The sequence below is a fragment of the Schistocerca cancellata genome, chromosome 7, assembly GCF_023864275.1.
Source record: "Schistocerca cancellata isolate TAMUIC-IGC-003103 chromosome 7, iqSchCanc2.1, whole genome shotgun sequence".
NCBI classification, from domain to species: Eukaryota; Metazoa; Arthropoda; class Insecta; order Orthoptera; family Acrididae; genus Schistocerca; species Schistocerca cancellata.
The window spans coordinates 593534546-593551602 of NC_064632.1; the positions used below are offsets into that span (position 1 = coordinate 593534546).

At 44.5% G+C, this 17057-nt stretch overlaps 2 protein-coding genes across 3 annotated transcripts in view; one reads left to right on the forward strand and one right to left on the reverse strand.

Moving 5' to 3' along the window:
- The window catches only part of LOC126092016 (intraflagellar transport protein 43 homolog), a 129247-nt gene extending 124467 nt beyond the window's left edge, over nucleotides 1–4780 (reverse strand). For both annotated transcript variants that reach the window (XM_049907403.1, XM_049907402.1), the window contains exon 1: nucleotides 4671–4780. In XM_049907403.1, coding sequence (XP_049763360.1) covers nucleotides 4671–4712 — 42 coding nt within the window. In that variant the 5' untranslated portion in view covers nucleotides 4713–4780. The remainder of the gene's footprint in view (nucleotides 1–4670) is intronic.
- A 109-nt stretch (nucleotides 4781–4889) lies between these two features.
- LOC126092018 (glia maturation factor beta) overlaps nucleotides 4890–17057 on the forward strand; it is a 38845-nt gene continuing 26677 nt past the window's right edge. The window contains exons 1-3 of the mRNA XM_049907405.1: nucleotides 4890–5048; nucleotides 5158–5254; nucleotides 5339–5388. Coding sequence (XP_049763362.1) covers nucleotides 5046–5048; nucleotides 5158–5254; nucleotides 5339–5388 — 150 coding nt within the window. The 5' untranslated portion in view covers nucleotides 4890–5045. The remainder of the gene's footprint in view (nucleotides 5049–5157; nucleotides 5255–5338; nucleotides 5389–17057) is intronic.

The window sequence follows — 17057 nt, forward strand, 5'->3', positions numbered from 1 at the left end:
CTCAGCAACTGGGTAGTCCACTTGTTTCTTGGCCATACTTTGTCAGTGGCCATTCATGCAGACAGACAGCTTGTTGGCTGTCATGCCCATAAAAAATGCAGCACAGTGGTTGCAGCTTAGCTTGTAGATCACATGACTGGTTTCACAGGAAGCCCTGCCTTTGATGGGAGTGGTGGTGTTTGTGACTGGACAGGAGTAGGTGGTGGTGGGAGGATGAATAGGACAGGTCTTGCATCTAGGTCTATTATAGGGCTATGAGCCACGAGGCAAGGGGTTGGGAGCAGAAGTTGTGTAGGGATGAACGAGTTTATTGTGTAGGTTCGGTGGATGGCGGAATGCCACTGTGGGAAGGATAGTGGACAGGAAATTTCTCATTTCATGGCACAATGGGAGGTAGTAGAAACCCTGGCGGAGAACGTAATTCAGTTGCTCCAGTCCTGGGTGGTACTGAGTTACGAGAGGGAATGCTCCTCTATGGCCAGACGGTGAGACTTTGTGAGGTGGTGGGAGACTGAAAAGGTAAGGCATGGGAGATTTGTTTTTGTGCAAGGTTGGGAGTATAATTACAGTTTGTGAAGGCTTCAGTGAGACTCTCTGCATATTTCAAGAGGGACTGGTTGTCACTGCAGATGTGATGACCACGGGTAGCTAGGCTGTATGGAAGGGACTTCTTGGTATGGCACAGGTGGCAGCTGTCAAAGTAGAGGTATTGCTGGTGGTTAGTAGGTTTTGATATGGACAAAGGTGATGATGTAGCCATCTTCGAGGTGGACGTCAACATCTAGGAGGGTGGCTTGCCGGGTTCAGTAGGACCAGGTGAAGCAAAGGGAGAACAAGTAGTTGATGTGGAGAAATGTGGGTAGGGTGTTCACACCTTCAATCCTAATTGCAAAGATGTCATCAATGAATCTGAACCAGGTGAGGGGTTTAGGATTCTGGGTTTTTAGGAAGGATTCCTCTAGACGGCCCTTGAATAGGTTGGCATAGGATAGTGTCATGCAGGTGCCCATAGCCATACCCCAGAATGCCTTCATAGGAGGAGTAATTGTGGGTGAGGATATAGTTGGTCATGGCGACTAGGAAGGTGGTTGTTGGTTTGGGATCTGTTGGGCAATGGAAAAGGTAGCATTCAACAGAAGTTAGGCCATGGGCATTGGGAGGTGGCGTCAATAACAGGGCACCATGTGGTAAAGGGACAGGAACTGTGGAAAGTCAGTGGAAGAAATGGTTGGTATCTTTTATATAAGAGGGTAGATTCTGGGTAATAGGTTGAAGGTGTTGTTCTACAAGAGTAGAGATTCTCTCAGTGGGGGTCCTGGGTGGTCGGGTTTAAGGACTTTAGGAAGCATGTAGAAAGTGGAAGTGGGGTAAGAGGTAGGGGTGAGTAGAGAGACTTGTGCCACTATTTATATCCAAGTTTGCATCAAGTAGATTAACTTCTTTCACTGTAGTGATAGTCGAAGAGCATGTATTATCAGTAGTAATCAAAAATGTTTTTTTGTGTTTGTGTGTGTGTGGATATTGCAGTGTATTGCTAAGTTGCATAAAATATAGTCAATACATTTATTTTCTTAAAAGAACAAAAAGTTGTCCCTATAATATTGCACTTCAGAGTGTCCTGTCAAGTAGTTGTTTCTATTTTATGTACAATATTGCAACAATCAACTCATCCATCTCCCTCAGGTGCTGCAAATTTTGCTGTTATGTCTACTTGCTGTGTGAACTCCGACAAGACTGTGAACTATTGTCGGTCTTGTGCCGCTATTTATATTCGAGTCTGATTTCTGATACTCACTATGCCCTGTGATGCTCTTTCATTTTTCAGAGTTCACACTAATATTCTGTGAAATACAATTTGTTTCAATGTTTTACAACTCTAGTGGATGTGAAACCTGCTGAGACTTTTAACAAATTAAGTGCTGGACACCAAGTGTTATTTAAATTTAAATTTCTGCCCTTTTTCATTGGTTTTTCTGACATCTTTATTTCAAGAGATCAGTGTGAGCTTTGAAAAACAAAAAGGCATTAAAGAGCATAGTAAGTGTTGGAAATCAAGCTTAGCTAATGATAGCGGCATGAGACCAACAATAGTTCACACTCTGGTAGGAGTTCAAGCAGAACTTGGAGAATCTGACAAAGACAGCTGTGTCGGTTTTCAAAATATTGTTCATAAAATGGTAAGAATAACTAGGCACAGCACCCAGAAGCATCCTATTATACGATCACACTGAGAAGATCTCAGAGATCACAGCTGTTTCTTTGTAATACACCTCACCTAAATACATTCAGGTTTTTGATCGCTCATCAAAGAACCTGTTTCTAGCTTTCCATAATACTTATTTACAGTATGGACAACCACATTTGATAAAAATTTCTTCACTTGAATGCATATTCTGAGAATGAGAAACAGAGTAAGCAAGTCTATATACGGCAAAGCCAATGATTTTACCAGCATCAGCAGTCCATCCGGAGAGAATCCAAATATGTTGCCAGCAGACATAGCAAAGAATTCCAATTGCTTGTGGTATAGCAGGGTAAAGATCTGCACAGCTCAATGCTGGACAATGAACTGTGTGGGTGGATCGGTGTACCCATTTCTATTCTAGTCCACAGGCTAAAAAACATAAGAGCAGGCAGCTTTTATTCTGCATCTCGAAAACTTACTGCTCAATTAAAGGGCCACCTGTACATACACTGTTAGTTGTGGGCATGAGCCATGTTTGATATTTTGTTGTTTATTCCTGTGTGGGTACCTGGAGTGCTTACTGAGCCAGCTGCAATATTTTTCACAGACTCGGATAGCAAATCCCTCCCTCCTCCTTGGACACAATTTGCTGCTGGAGTCAAAATCATTTGGGCATGGGTTAGAATGTTCTTATTTGGTATCACAGTCTGTGTTGGTCTGCACTCTAGTAGTTCCACCACCTCAATTTCAGGTGTGTAGTGGCAGTTAGGATTCTTCATGCTCCCCTGCTTGTTCCATTTCTTCTTCCATCATGGATTCCTGGATCTGGAGTGACTGTTATGGGCACCACTTCAAATATAGTGGTGCAAGGACTGGCAACTTGCTTTAAATGTTCAAAACTGTAAATTGTGCACTTCATAAAAGGAAAAATGTGGTATCCTGTGACTACTGTATCAACTCAAACTTGGCAACTCTATGTAGGGATATGAAATGGGGTGATTACATAGGCTCAGTGACAGCTAAAGTAGGTAGCAGACTTTAATTTATTGGTAGAATACTGGGGAAGTGCAATCAGTCTACGAAGGAGACTGCATACAAAATATTCATGCAGCCCATCCTAGAGTACTCCTCTAGTGTGTGAGACCTGTATCAAGTAGGACTTACAGGGAATATTGAACTTATACAGAGAAGGGCAGCACAAATGTTCATGAGTTTCTTTGATCTGTGAAACTGAACTGGCAAATGCTTGAAAATTGAAGCAAACATCCTGAGAAAGCCTACTTACAAAGTTTCAAGAACAGGCATTAAATGATGACTCTAGGAATATACTACACATCACTCCCACAAGGATTGTGAGGACAAGATAAAATTAATTACTGTGCACACAGAGGCATTTTAACAGCCATTCTTCCCCCACTACATACAAGAGTAGAACCAGAACAAGCTCAAATAACTGGTACAATGGGAAATACCCTCTGCCATGCACTTCTTAGTGTTTTGAAGAAGTTTGATATAGATTTGTTTGATGTCTCCTGTTAGTCTAATATGTTACAGATCCCGTGTGCTTTAATAGTATTGCAATATAAGTGATATAAATGATTTATAATCAATTTCTTTCATATACTCACTACATATTTTACTTCTCAAAAAGCAATGCTTAAATAGTGCCTATTATCACAGATAGGCTATATTTTAAATTATTTAGAGGCCCCTCTGCAAAAAAATAAATAAAAAGAACCCGCACTCAGGGCCCTGTGAGTATTGTAGGACTCAAAATATAGAGTGGGCTATTATGACACTATTGTAATAAAATTCTATTTAAAAATGTTACGTGAATACGTAAGTTTCCACTAATAAAACTCCCATATTAGTGTAAGCTTAATACCTCAGAAACATTAGAAAATTGTAATGGTGTGAAGCTTGCCTCTTGATAGGAATCAAAGAAAATTGTTCTGGCATTAGATGATATTATTAGACGTTAAAGAGTGAGACATTAGGTCTATAACTAAACTGCTAAAGTGTAAAACGTTCATATAATAACTGGTGGATTTCAGACGTTGCTGTATTTTTGTATCAGTACATACTTGTATATTGGCTGTAACCGTCATGTTGGTTTTGCAATGTCAGGCTAATTCGGTACACTTTTCTGTTTGTGTAGATTTCTTCTCACGTCGCCTTCTACGTAAATAATATCATTAAAGTTTGCCCATATCAATTTTTATTTCCCTTGTTTCTCTAAACTATAAATTCTGCACTAAACGTAAAGTACCATACAGACTACGAACAAAGTATAATGAAACCAAGACGGGGCGTTAAACTCTAATCTTCCTTGCTTTTTAAAGAAATCAGTTTATCTGTCATGGAAATAAACTGTCTTTTCTATGTGATTATTTTACGCATATTTCGAATGAGTTTCGTGGATTCACTAAGTGGTAAGCTGCTGTGGAACTTGAATCTTAAGTCGAAGTGTTACTGACGACCCTACCTTCTTTCCAAAATTGAAATTTAAATCACCATCGAAATCCATAACAAAGTTTACAAGCACTTTACACCTGCTGGTAGTTGTTGTTTATATTACCATGGCAACAGCATCCACGAAAACTCCGAGCGGCAACACTTTGAGTCGAATTCCTATATAATCGATTAAGACACTCGATACATTTCGGTTCTATCACAGTCGTTCTACTGTGTGTTGCTTCGATTCGGTACATCGATAGTTAATGTGGAATAATAATTGTGTGTTAGTGGGCAGCACGAAAGGTTTTTGACGTTTGGGTGTTTACGATTTGTTTCGATTGCATTTTCATACAGTAGCTGTGGCATTGGTCGTATTTCTATTAGGACTACAAAACAGACGAAAATGGTAAGATATATCACGATAGACAAAACAATTGACGTTTCCAATCTGTAATCAGCGAATTGCCGGGAAACGCCTATTCTGACGTTTCATATGCTTTTTTTTTTTTTTCCAGTCGCATAACGTGAAAGTGTGTGACATAGAGGACGACGTAAAAGAGGCGCTGAAAGCATTTCGTTTTCGTAAGAGCGATAAAAATGCCGCGTTGATATGTAAGTGTAAATTTTTTGCGTTCTGTTCTGGTGTGTTACTAGACTTTCACCCAGCTATACTAATAAATCTTTTTCACTTTTCAGTAAAAGTCGATCGAGAAAAGCAGAAAATATGCATCGATGAACAATTAGAGGTAAAAAAGACTTCTTTACCATTAGTTTACTCTTGCTGCTTATCCCTTAACTGTGTGGTAAACAGTATTCTTGTACACCGAAAATTATATTTTTTATATGCATTTGAAAAGGGTAATTTCAAAGGCAGCTCAGTGCATTATTTTTTTTTTAAATAGCTGTTTTCGCTAACATGTAATCTCCTGTGACGAGCTACCAATTTCACCATGCGGATTCACCTTAAAACTGCATATTAGCAATAAAAAGTTGGCCCCAGAAACAGCTGTTACTTCGAAAAACGACAAAGATTGGAAATTATTTTTTTCTAAAGTTAACAAGTCGATTTTATATTCATTATTGTTATTATTATTATTATTATTATTATTATGTGTGTATGGACCCTGTCGGATAACGCATTGCAATTATGGTTCCCCTTTCTAATAGCCCATATAGCTTTCATTCTTTCGCTCTGTGCTTTCTTCTGAGCACTTGGTCCCTGATCTTTTACAAACTTCATTCTCTGGCTTTACTACACATCTATTTATCTTGTGACGGTAAAGCTGTAACTTTTCCAAGTCATATTTGACTTCTTCTATCCATGGAATGCGCTTCAGTTTTGCAGTGTACATCAAAATCTTGCGAGTTAGCCTTGAAGATGGGAGTTTATGAATGTGGCCATAGACGAGGTTTTGCTCGTGTACAGCACTTCAGGTTTAATCACTGTACATTTGATATTTGTATGAATGGATATACATTTCTTGTTGTAGATTTCACGCATTCTCCCATAAGCTCATTTGAGCTGTTGTAAGCAAACTTTCTGTACTTCCTTTTCCAACCCTGTCGGTTCTATGATCTCACCGAGATATTTGAAGTGTGGAATTTGAATATTCATTTATATAATGACAGTTTAGTGAAAGCCATGTGACCGTAGAAAAATTGTAGGCCAAGATATATTTGTGTTTAAGTCATCTCTGTGGAAAAATAAAAATAAATAATAATAATAATTTGAAGAGCTTGGCAGTTTTTGATGTTAGAATTCTCATTTCCTCCATAAAATGGTGTAGTGTGCATATTATGCTTACTCAAGTTTTCCAAGACAACAGGTACTGCAAATTTAAATGTACGTATCTAATTTGTAGCTCACAAAATTTTAGCAGCTGTTCTTTCATTAGAAGAAAGTTCTAAAACAAGAAAAAAAGTGATGGAAAGAGACTGGAAAGAAAGTAAAGACACTTGTAGCTTTGTTACATTCTTCATGGGATCTTTATTGTCTCCAACATGTATGATTTACAAATTGAGCTTATAGACTACATGATTAGCAAACGGCATATAGTAATTTTTTTTTCTTTTTTAATTGCTTGTCAATAGATTGTGTACAAATGTAACTGAAGACTACATAATACGCAAATTAATCATCTCACAGATGTCAACAATATTTGGTTTTGGTTAGTGTCCAATTTTACAACTGGGTTGGTGTTTGAAGGTACTGCCTTCAAGATCTACGCATCCAGCAGGATTGTGCTCTGGTGGTGTCTTACATCAAGTCTTCCGATGCTTGTGAGTTAGAGCAACTGTCAAAGTGAGGACTTCTATTAGTTGGCTAATATAGAGCATGATTAGAAAGCCATTTATGTTGACTTCAGAATGATTTAATATAGCATGCATCTACTGTGTATGACCCTTTAAAGTGGTTGAACTGGTTACTGAGTGGTGTCATCATATGAGAATCTATATGCACAAACTGAGGTAAAAAAAGGGAAGAAGAAGAAGAAGAAGAAGAAGAAGAATGAGAACTGAAAGGTATCCTCTTGCACTATAACAAGATACAGATAGTAGAAAAAGTAAGAATTATGAGTGGTATTCAGTAAGTAATGCAACACTTTTTTCTGAATGCAGGTTGGTTTTATTCATGTGCAAGTACACCATAGTATTCCGCACTCTTTTGGCTACAAAACCCTGCTTTTCAACATAATCTCCATTCAATGCAACAACCTTACATCATGTTACTGGAAAGGCATGATAACACACTGTTGGTCAAAATTGGAGACATCTTTCAGAATCAGTAACCTTCTGATCATCCATGTACTGTTTCCTGCGGAGTGCATCCTTCATTGCACTGACAGATGCAAGTCGGAACGTGCGAGATCTGGGCTGTGGGGTGGATGAGGAAGAATAGTTTAACGAAGGTTTGTTACCTCCTCTCAGGTGTACAGACTTGTGTGTCAGCACTACCAACAGAGATGTCCAGTTGTATAGTGAGATATTTGATTGTGGTCCATCAGTCATTCCCCCTGCGGGTTCGGGGGTAAGAATTGTCCTGCGGTATTCCTGCCTGCCGTAAGAGGTGACTAAAAGGAGTCTCAAAAGTTTTGGTCTTATGTGATGGTCCCCTGTCGGGTTTGACCTCCATATCTCAAAATTCTTCTGAAGAGCGAGTCGATTGGGGAAGGGCGCCTTACTTGGTGCATTGTGTCCATCTTGTGGTCAGACCTTTAGCCCACTTTCTCGTCGTCGCATTGCAATCCCACTCACTCTCCATGTCTTGGGCAAGGATACATTCCCGGGTACTGTTTCCGCCATCCACTATGCTGTGTTGCTTTCTGCGGCGACAATAACCGTGGACTACTTGTCACCTGGTATCCAGGTGTTGTGGTGGGACCATCATGTACCCTGTTGGTTGTAGCCCCCTGACAACACAGGGATTGCTCTACTGATGCCTGCGCTGTTTACTCTCCATGTTTGCCAAGGAGTAGATGCCTATCTCCTTGGAGCATCAGGACTCCCGGCAATGGCCACCCTGCCAGGTGGCCCTTGCTGTGGCTGGGTGGCACCCATGGGGAGGGCCGTTGGTCAGAGTAGGTGGCATCAGGGTGGATGACACGCAATGAAGCATGGCGCATCATCTCTTGCTGGTGGCCAGCCACCAGCAGTCTCTAAGCATTTGAGGGCTCACTTTAGAGCTAACATGTATGACCCCAAATCGTTCCCCTCCCTGGCCACACCATGGGAGGAACGAAAGGCTATGAATGACAGTGAAATGTATTCGCCCCAATATCTCATCTGTACCAGAGCTGATGGGGAATCCTTTGTATCCGTGAAGTCTCAGTTTTTTGTAGAGCATTTAGAGGACAAGTTCGGGGAGGTGGAGGGCTTGTCCAAAATGCGGTCCGGTTCAGTCTTGATAAAAACAGCATCCTCTGCCCAGTCACGAGCCTTGCTTGCTTGTAAGGAGCTGGGGGATGTGTCAGTTACTCTCATGCCTCATATAAGCTTAAATATGGTCCAGGGCATTATTTTCCACAGAGATCTTCTTTTACAGTCCGATGATGAGTTGCGCGCCAACTTAGAGCGATGAGGTCTCCATTTCATCCGGCGCATTCACTGGGGTCCGAGGGATCACCAAGTTGCCACCGGTGCCTTCATCTTGGCCTTCGAGGGTGACACATTACCTGAGAAGGTCAAGGTGATGGTCTACCATTGTGATGTCAAGCCATATATCCCTCCCCCGATTCAGTGCTTCAAGTGTTGGAAGTTCGGCCATATGTCTTCCCGCTGTGCTTCCAGCCTCATATGTCGCGATTATGGTCGACCATCCCATCCTGATACTCCGTGTGCCCCGCCTCCCATCTGTGTCAACTGCGGAGAGCACCATCCTCCTCGCTCGCCGGACTGTAAGATTTTACAGAAAGAACGGAAAATAATGGAATACAAGACCCTGGATCAACTGACCTACACTGAGGCTAAGTGAAAGTTTGAACAACTTCATCCAGTACCCCAGTACCCATGACGTTCTCTTACGCCGCCACTGTCACTCCTGCTACAGTTCCCATAGCTGCACTACATACCGTCAGCTCTCAGAGCCAGAGGACCACACCTGCCCCCTTGATGGTGGTGGTCAGGGGGGGGGGGGGGGGAGGGGAACTTCACTCCCTGTTGCTCCTGCTCCATCTACTTCAGGAGCAACACCCCCCCCCCCCCCCAAACCATCGGGGACATCAGTTCCCCCTTCCCAGCCAGAGAAGTGTAAGACTTCTTCTGCTCCTCTCACCAGGAAGGGGTCCCTTGGGGACCTCAATTCGCAAGTTCAGACCAGCAGAACAGCGGATACCCGCAAGTGGCTGAAACAACCACCAGTCGCTAGTTGTAGGGCCTCACGGTCGTCGTCCGTCCCTGAGACTGACCCAGGGAAGTCCTCCCAGCCAGAACCACTAAAGGCACAGCGCGAGAAACAGAAGAAGAAAAAGGTTCCCAAGAATCCCGTCATTGCGGTGGCACCAGTCCCACCACTTCCTACAAGCTCAGTGTTTGAGGATGAGGTTGAGATTCTGGTGTCTGCTGAAGACCTGGATCTCACCGATCCCCCAGGCTCAATGGATGTCACTCGTGCGGGTACTGAATCAGTGGCAGCAAGTGACCCAGGGGCGTAAACTGCCTCCCCAGTCCCTTCACACCTTTCTCAGCCATGGCCAATACCATCCTCCAGTGGAACTGCAGTGGTTTCTTCCAGCATCTAGCCAAGCTGCGACAACTTCTCAGCCTTTACCCTTTCCTCTGTATTGCTCTCCAAGAAAATTGGTTTCCGGCAATGCAAACCCCCGCCCTCCGTGGCTATTGGGGTTATTACAGGAACCGGGCAGCTTATGAAAGGGTATCTGGTGGCGTCTGCATCTATGTCCTTCACTCCCTTCACAGCGAGTCTGTCCCTCTACAAACACCTTTAGATGCTGTTGCTGTTCGGGTGTGGACGCCACAGGCTGTTACTATCTGCAGGCTTTGTCTTCCACTGGATGGTGATGATGTCCTGCCTGCGCTGATAGCCCAATTGCCGCCACCTTTCCTGTTACTGGGCGACTTCAACACCCATAACTCTCTGTGGGGTGGGTCAGTGGCAACAGGTCGAGGTGCCACCACTGAGAATGTATTGACACAGCTCGACCTTTCCATTTTAAATGATAGTGCCTTCACACATTTCAGTGTGGTGCATGGCACATACTGCGCCATCGACCTTTCGATCTGCAGCCCTAGCCTCTTACCATCTGTCCAGTGGAGTGTGCATGACGACCTGTGTGGTAGTGACCACTTTCCGATCTTTCTGTCACTGCCACAGCATCACTCTTCTGGGCGCCCTTGCAGATGGGCTCTGAATAAGGCTGACTGGGACTTGTTCTCCTCTACTGCCGCCATTGCGCCTCTTTCTAATGAAGCCATTGATGCGGTGGTTCACTCGGTCACCATCGGCATCGTTACTGCCGCAGAATGTGCCACTCCCCGTTCTTCTGGGTTCCCTCGGCGGAGGACTGTGCCTTGGTGGTCGCCTGCTATCGCCGAGGTGATTAAAGATCGCAGGCGGGCACTCCAGCATCACAAGCGGCATCCTCCATTAGAAAACCTCATCGCCTTTCAACGGCTCTGTGTGCGGGCCCGCTGCATCATTCGCCAACACAGTCAGGATTGCTGGGAATGGTACGTCTCCACCATTGGCCTCCATATCTCTCCATCACAGGTTTGGGACAAGATTAGGCGCCTCTATGGCTATCGGACCCCTGTCAGCGTCCCTGCCATCTCACTGAATGGAAAAGTTTGTACAGACTCCGACATTATTGCAAACCGCTTAGCAGACCATTTTGCTCTCAGTACCACTTCTGTGAATTACCCACTGGCCTTCCGCTCCATTAAAGAGTGGTTGGAACGTTGGAGCCTTTCATTTCACACCCGCCATCCTGAATCCTACAATGTTCCATTCAGTGAGTTGGAATTCCACAGTGCCCTAGCCACTTGCCCTGATACAGCTCCCGGGCCAGATCGCATCCACTGTCAGATCCTGAAACACCTCTCAGTGGACCGCCAGCGACGCTTCCTTGACCTTTACAACCGTATCTGGGTCGAGGATGAGTTTCCGTCGCAATGGCGGGAAAGCATTGTTATCCCCGTTTTGAAACCTGGCAAGAACCCATTGGAGGTGGACAGCTACTGCCCCATTAGCCTCACCAATGTTCTTTGCAAGTTGCTCGAACACATGGTGAGCCGGCGGTTGAGTTGGGTACTCGAGTCTCGGGGCCTTCTGGCCGTCTCAGGGTGGGTTCCGTAAAGGCCGCTCTGCCACCGACAATCTGATGAGCCTGGAGTCAGCCATCCGTATGGCCTTTTCCTGCCGTCAGCACCTCGTCGCTGTCTTCTTCGACGTGCGGAAGGTGTACGATACGACATGGCGCCATCACATCCTCTTTATGTTTCATGGTTGGGGTCTTCGGGGTCCACTGCCGATTTTCCTACAAAATTTTCTGTCGCATTGTACCTTCCACGTGCAAGTCACAGCCTCCCATAGTTCCTCCTGAGTTCAGGAGAACGGGGTACCAGAGGAATCAGTCCTAAGTGTCTGCCTGTTTTTAATTGCAATTAATGGGCTCGCTGTGGCGGTGGGAACGTCTGTCTCAGCATCCTTGTGTGCTGACGACTTCTGCCTCTACTATAGCTCCATTGGCATTGCAGCTGCTGAACGTCAGCTGCAGGGCGCTATCCGCAAGGCGCTGTAGCGCATGGCGTCCAGTTTTCGGCTGCCAAGACCTGCGTTATGCATTTCTGCCGGCAACAAACAGTTCACCCTGAGTCACGGTTTTATCTTGCCAGTGAACTTCTTGCTGTGGTGGAGACACATCGGTTTTTGGGTGTGGTTTTTGATGCCCAGTTAACTTGGCTCCCACATATTCGGCAGCTTAAACAGATGTTTTGGCGGCATCTTAATGCTCTGCGATGCTTGAGCCACACCAGCTGGGGCGCTGACCAATCTACTCTCTTATGGCTCTACCAGGTGTTAATCCAGTCCCGTCTAGATTATGGGAGCCTGGCTTATGGTTCAGCATCTGCATCTGCTTTGTGGGTGCTGGACCCAATGCTTCACAGCGGGATCCGACTTGCCACTGGTGCTCTCTGGACCAGCCCTGTGGACAGCATACTTGCAGAGGCAGTGTCCCTCCACTACAGTTACGGCGCCAACGTTTACTGGCCGCTTATGCTACACATGTTTGTAGCTTGCCCGGGCATAATTATCGTCTCCTGTTTCCTCAGTCGGTCGTCCATATCTCAGAACGTCGGCCCCGGTCGGGTTGTACAATCATGGTCCGCATCAGAGAGCTTCTCTCCAGGCTTGGGGTTTTCCCTCTTCCACCTCCTTTCCGGGCCCCTTTGCGTACACCCCCGTGGTGTGTGCCCCACCCTTGCCTTCGGCTCGAATTGGCACAGGGCCCGAAGGACTCAGTCCCTCCTGAGGCCTTCCGCTGCCGCTTTCTTTCCATCCTTGCCACGTAGCAGGGCTCTGGCATTGTTTACACTGACAGTTTGATGGTTGCTGGTCATGTCGGTTATGCTCTCACTCTAGGGGACCACTACGAACAACATTCATTGCCGGCTGGCTGCAGCGTTTTCACTGCTGAGCTGGTCACCATCTTTCGTGCCCTAGAGTATATCCACTCATGCTCAGGTGAGTCCTTCGTTATCTGTAGCGACTCCTTGAGCAGTTTACGAGCTATCGACCAGTGCTTCCCTCGCTCTCGTCTGGTGATGGCTGCCCAGGAATCCCTCCATACTCTTGCCCATTGCAGCTGCTCTGTGGTCTTTGTGTGGACCCCTGGTCATGTCGGCATCCCGGGCAATGAACATGTTGACCGCCTGGCCAAACAGGCCATCAATGAATCAACTCTGGATATTGGCCTCCCGGAGATTGATTTGTGAGCTGTCTTACGCTGAAAAGTTTTCGAACTTTGGGACACTGAATGGCGCACCCTGCCTTCACCAAACAAACTTCGGGCCATCAAGGAGGCTACCAGTGTGTGACACTCCTCCTTGCGGGTCTCTCACAAGGAGTCTGTTGTCCTCTGCCGGCTGCGCATTGGGCACACATGGATGATGCACAGCTACTTATTGCGCTGAGAGACCCACCTCTATGTCGCTGCAGATCCGTTTTGATGGTCGTCTACATTTTGTTGGAGTGTACCCTTTTAGCTGTGCTCAGGTAGACGTTCGCGCTGCCTGACACGCTCCCTGCCCTTTTAACAAATGACACTGCCATGGCAGGTTTAGTTTTGCGTTTTATTCGGGTAGGGGGTTTTTATCACTTAATCTGAGTGTTTGTTATGTTTTTTTGTGTTGAGTCTGGCCTTTGGCGTACGATTTTAGACTGAGTTTTAGTGTGTTTCTCAGTGGTTGGCTTTTCCGTTTTTGTCTCTATGGTAGGCCAACCACTGTCACACACTGTGTGATTTTAATTCGTTTTATCTGATCTCTGTCTGAGTCTTTCTTGTCCTGTGTCGTCCGTTGTCATCTCCATTCTTCGTTTACATTCTGTGTGGGTGTTTCCAGTTCTGGAAAAAGGAACCGATGACCATTGCAGTCTGGTCCCTTCAATCTCACAAATGAGCCAACCAAGCAACCAACCATCAGTCATCTTGAGTGAGAGTGTCAAAAAGTTCCAACATTGCAGGAGTTACAGCTGTGTGTGACTGGCCAGCATTTGGAGACCAGACAGATTTGTGGTGGTGATGATTATAATGACGATGGTATTTGATTTGTGGGGCACTCAAACGTAAGGTTATCAGTGCCCAATCTTTACACAATCCAGTCTTGCCACTTTTATGATGATGAAACGATGAGCACAACACGGGAATCGAACCCAGGACCCCACGATTGAGAGGCAGCAATGCTACCAATTAGACCATATTTGCGAGACCTGGTTGCGATGATGACAGATGCTTTGCCCGATGACTCACCATACTTTTTTTTAGTGCCAGGCCTCAGAAATTCTGTAAGCACCTATGAGTGCGCTATGGTTTTCCACAAAAAGAAACTCTCTGCTTGGAATGTGACTCCATCACAGATACCATTTTGAAGGTTACATAACCATCTTTTGGAGCTTAATGAAACTATAGGGGCTGAAGTAGGAGTATTCTATAATGCCCCAAAACAAAATTGTGCATTTTTTCGACTAAAATTTGCTGAGAAAAAAGTGTTGCATTACTTTTGAATGTCTCTCATAATTGTGTAGAGCAGTGCTCATCTCAGAAAAGGGATAGTTTCCATGTAATTGAAGTGTACCACATTTACCATTAATTTAATACACTGACAACTCCGTACCACTTCAAATTTTCCATCAGATTGCTGGCCGTATTTTCACTGTACATGGCTATGACTTCCATGGCATTATGATATGATATAGCACTAAATGGTTACTTTCATGATTTTATTTTATTGCATCAGTGCCACAAGGAACATGGGATTTCTTCTGTGCCCTGTAAGCAGTGGGTGTACCACAGTCCAGAGGACAAAATGCATCTAATGGTGCATTAGACTTCACAATGAAAATGGTCAGAAATGGAAAGTACAAAGAAGAATGCCTTTGTAACAGGGTATTATTTGGGGAAGGTGTGGACTAGCAGCTCTCTGGAATGTGGGTGGAGGTGCAGATTATGTAAGCCACCAGTCTGTTGTCGAAACACATTATTAACAATCATACATGAAAAGAGAGTAGTGTATCTGCTGCAGACAGACCCTCTGACACAAGCACGGTGGTAAGGAAATGTTGTCAGTGTTAGACAGTATGGTGGGGCAGCAATGAGACAGAGCCAATAGCCAGGACTAGGCAGGCATGTTCAGCAGAACTACTCTGGTAACAAACACGGAACTGCAGGCTGGAGAGCAGTGGTGGTTGCCCACGGCACAGAACTGGCCGGAAATCACTTTGTGGCCTGGACTGTGGAGGCGGCGGCAGATTGCCAGCTGCTCACGTACAGGCAGTCAGATGACGGTTGTTGGTTCACAGCCTGGATGCAGTGATTTTGGCCACATCATAAGTCTGGCAACGACCGGCATGGGTTGTGTGTCACAATTTGGTCCAGTTATACCGATGGTGATGGGCTGGTCTTGGGGGTTAAAATACTGCAGGAGACTGGCTGTTGTCATGCAGTAGTTGGTCACTGTCCCAGACTTCACTGATGGCTTGGTGGAAGTGGTTGCTGGCTTCTGCTGATGCTGCTGTGCAGGTGGGAGCATAGGCAGGCTGAAGCTGTGGCCTGATTATGGTTCTGGGCTGCTTTTCATGTTATTGCACCTGTTACTCATTGATATCTATTAGTAGACTGTAATTTTATAATACCATAACTTCCCAGCAATTTTAGAGATTGGATATCAATCCTGGTTGTAAAAAGTGCCCCAGTTCTAAGATGGAACCTGAGGAAAGCTGACTGGATTAAATATTAGTCCTACATTGAGATACAATAAATTGGATTCTGCCGAAACTCGAGAACTACAAAAGATTCACAAACCTGGTACATAAAGTGGCCCTAAATGCTATTCCTTGTGGGGTTAGGAAGGAATACACCCCCTTTTGGATGAAAGAGTGTGAAACACTAATGGAGAAATTTCTTTAGAGCAGGGACAATGAGACTGCAAAACAACTGGTCAGTACTATGAACGAGGAGCCAGGAGCAGATGGCAGAAGGCAATGGAGAGTCTAGATTTTACGTATTCCAGCAGAAAGAGCAGGAGCCTGCTGCACAAATTAGGTGGTGGCACGATGCCTCACAGGCTGTCTCTTGACTCTAGTCCATCTGAGACTGCGACTATCCTAAAGCAGACCTCCAAAATCCAACAGAAGACTGTTGAAAAGAAAGAGATTTCCAGAAATGTGAAAAATATATCACTTAATAGTAATCAACATGGACATGGTAAAAGAAGTGCAAACAGAAGACATTGTCCAGGCTTTAAAATCTGATGAATACAGGAAAAGTCACTGGACCTGATGAGATCCTACCAGAATTTATGAAAGAACTAGGAATTTTAGGAAGGAGGTGGTTGGTGAAATAGGATGCATCAGAGTGTGCACACTCCCTAAGATCTGGAAAGAGCAAAAGTCATCATGGTGCTGAAATGAGCCCAAAGAATTTCAGGTCAGTATACCTGCTATGTAACTCCTATTCAAGAGAATATTACTGGCTAGATTAATTCCACACATCAAAGTCAATCTTCCAACCTGTCCGGCAGATTTTTGAGCAGGTAAAAATTGTTGTCGCCAAGTGCTGTCCCTCACAACCTATATTCAGGAAGGTTTCCAAAACAAGATGAGTACCAACCTGGTTCTCAGCTAACAATACAATATGGATTGAGGGCCTTCTGCTTAAGCAAACTAGAATCATCAAAACATACAGACTTACACTTTACTCAAAAATATGTGAACAGGCAGGAAAATCGCGGGTTTCACTTCATGACGTGAACAGCAAGAGCTTGGCTCTGAATAATGGTCTGCCACAGGGTCCAGCACTAGTACACATTCTTTTCAATCAATATAGTACTAACATGCTAGACTCAAAATTGCTTAAATTTGAAATGTGGATGACCTGGCCATTGCATATCAAAGTAAAAGTTTTAATGACTTTGACAAAGTATTGAATGCAGACCTGGAAGTACTGAACACCTACTACACCAAGTGCCACCTACATCCAAATCCTAACAAAAATGACCAGCACCACAATACACCTTAACAATAGAGACACAAATAGAACACTACAACTCAATATGAATGGCAAATATGTCAAGCACGAGGATAAGCCTAAATACTTGGGAGTGAAATTAGATCAGACTCTGATGTGTAAGTCTGATGTATATCTCACATCTAGAAGATACAAAACAGAAACTAACATTTTAT